The following is a 2,522-nucleotide window of genomic DNA, read 5'->3' as shown; positions in this document are numbered from 1 at the left end:
TGGCAACCTAGTGCCTTCAGGTATCTTTCCACTCAATCGATTGCCCAAAAGATCCAACGTGTTTAAATTTGAAAATGTTGAAAGGTCAGGTATGGAACCTGTGATTTGATTATATGTCAAACTCAACTCTTGTAGTGAATGTCTAACACAACCACTGGAGAAATTATGAAGAATTAACGAAAGGTCTTCGGTCATATTGTTTCCAGACATNTATAATGAACGTAGGGTGCATATATTGATGAATGATTTCAAATCTTCACCCTTGAACACATTATAGGAGAGGTAAAGGTGCTCAAGCGAATTCATGGCCAGGCCAAAATGATTTGATGTCAAACCCTTCAAGAGGTTCGAACTAAGGTCAAGCTCAACAAGGTTGGAAGTGGTGTTTGACAGCCACTGGAATACCATTGGTTGTGTGAAGGAGTTACGAGAAAGATGAAGGACAGAAAGAGAAGTAGAAAAATTGAAGTTGGAAGGGTTGAATGAAAGGAGGAAATGATCGGAAAGGCCACATTCATATAAACTGAGTTCTCTTAGTTTTGGTAGCTTGGCAATGCTTCGAAGGCAGCTAGGAGAACTATTAAAATTGATATGGAATACAAGTAAAGATGGGTTAAAGAAGTAAGATTAGATAGCCAGTGATCACTAGTGACAATTTGGAGAGCACTATGATATCCTCCAAGATAGAGTGTATGCAAATTTGAAAGGTTTCCTAGTTGGGAAGGAATGTATCCACCAAAAGAATTGTACCTGAGATCAAGATACTCCAATCGAGAGAGATTTCCAAGTTGAAGAGGAATTGAACCATCAAAATAATAATTATCAGCAAGATTCAAATATTTCAAATGAGAAAGAGAACTTATCTGAGATGGAATTTGTCCGCTAAAATAAGATGAAGAGAGATCAAGATATCTTAAGTTGGTAAGAGAGCCAAGAAACTCTGGAATATTAGTGTCTAGAAAATAATTGAAACTGAGGTTCAAATACTGTAACTGTGGCAACTCCATTAATGACTTGTGGATCTCTCCACTGATGTAATACTGCCGAGAGACTTCATAATTTCCACGAGAAAAATATTCATAATGAACNTCTCCATGAAGGTCGAGGCTTATAATATGGGCGGTGAGGTTGTTGCAGCGAATGCCCTCCCATTGGCAGCAGTGGGGAGTGGTCCAAGAGGAGAGCATGCCGTAACGATCGACAATGGCAGCCTTGAATTGAAGGAGTGCATCTCTCTCCTTTGGAATGCATCTGATATGGTGTTGTCCATAAGCAACCTGCAACACCACACTCATCACAAATACAAACATCATCACTTTGAGAATATTCATGATNATGAAATAGAGAAAGTGAATAGTATAGAATTAGATTTATATGTGTTGTGAATTTAGCACTCCCAATACCCACATTTATACTCACACACCAACTCCTTAATTACATATTCTTTTCACTCTGCCTTTCCCTTACTTTATTCAAAGTCGTCGGTCCTGCTATTTTATTAATCGCAACATTTTATTCAATTTATATACAGGAATATAACTCAATTTATTAATCCACCTTTGTCACTTTCCTCATTATCAATGTTGGGAATTTTTTTGTGACAATAATTCTATTCCAATCAATTGAAATCCGATTGTGCAAAGAAAAGTAACTAATGGAATACATAACTAAAGGCATAATGATAAAAGTCATAAAAGTTATAGAGGAAATAATAATGGAAAACAATTAATTTGATAAATGAGTAACCATGAGAAGTGAGAAAATGCGATAGCTAACTTTTGACAACTCCTTCTCACATGTACATATGGCAAACTGGGTTGTCTCACCGGCCTCTCTCTATTTCAGTGTAGTTCGATTTTTAGTTTCTTCTCATTTGTTAGAATTTTTTTTATAGTTAAGTTATAATAAAAATTAATTTAAACGATTAAATTTTTATATTGTGTTATTTGAAAGATATAAAATATGCAACAAAAAATATAATTTAGATTAAAAATACTTAAATATTAAGTTTTAATTGTTGATTTTAAAATGAGAATTTATCAACTATAGTGCAGAAAAGTCTTTTTATATCGGTCTAAAAAAAATTATATCATTTTCGAATTAGTATATAAAAGTAGCAGTATAGAAAGTATTCAACTATCTATACCGATTCTGGAACGAATATAGAAAGTCCACTTTTTATACCAGTTCTGAAATTGGTATAAAAAGTTTGTTAAGAAAGAAATAAATCTATATATGATTTAGACTTATTATATTGGTTATCATCTTAATCGGTATAAAAAGTTACCTTTTATACTCATTCTGGCATTAACCAATATTAAATTTGTTTTTTTCAATACTAGGTCTATATGTTCTACTTATCACATATAGACCTACATAAAATTCAATCCTAACCATCTCATAATACAGTCCAGATATATATACAAAGAACTGAATAATCATTATATTTCCTACTTATTTACACATCAAATAATAGTTCCTAACCTCAATGTATAATGAATACATCTAATATTTACCTATCA

At 32.9% G+C, this 2,522-nt stretch overlaps 1 protein-coding gene across 1 annotated transcript; it reads right to left on the bottom strand.

Moving 5' to 3' along the window:
- Nucleotides 1-533: 533 nt before the first annotated feature.
- Nucleotides 534-1,331, bottom strand: LOC106761637 (receptor-like protein 12). The gene has a single exon (XM_014645206.1). It carries the CDS (start codon nucleotides 1,329-1,331, stop codon nucleotides 534-536), a length of 798 nt encoding a protein of 265 aa, XP_014500692.1.
- Nucleotides 1,332-2,522: the final 1,191 nt, after the last annotated feature.

This window comes from Vigna radiata, chromosome 1, assembly GCF_000741045.1.
Source record: "Vigna radiata var. radiata cultivar VC1973A chromosome 1, Vradiata_ver6, whole genome shotgun sequence".
Lineage (NCBI taxonomy): Eukaryota > Viridiplantae > Streptophyta > Magnoliopsida > Fabales > Fabaceae > Vigna > Vigna radiata.
This window is presented reverse-complemented; position numbering and strand designations above follow the sequence as displayed.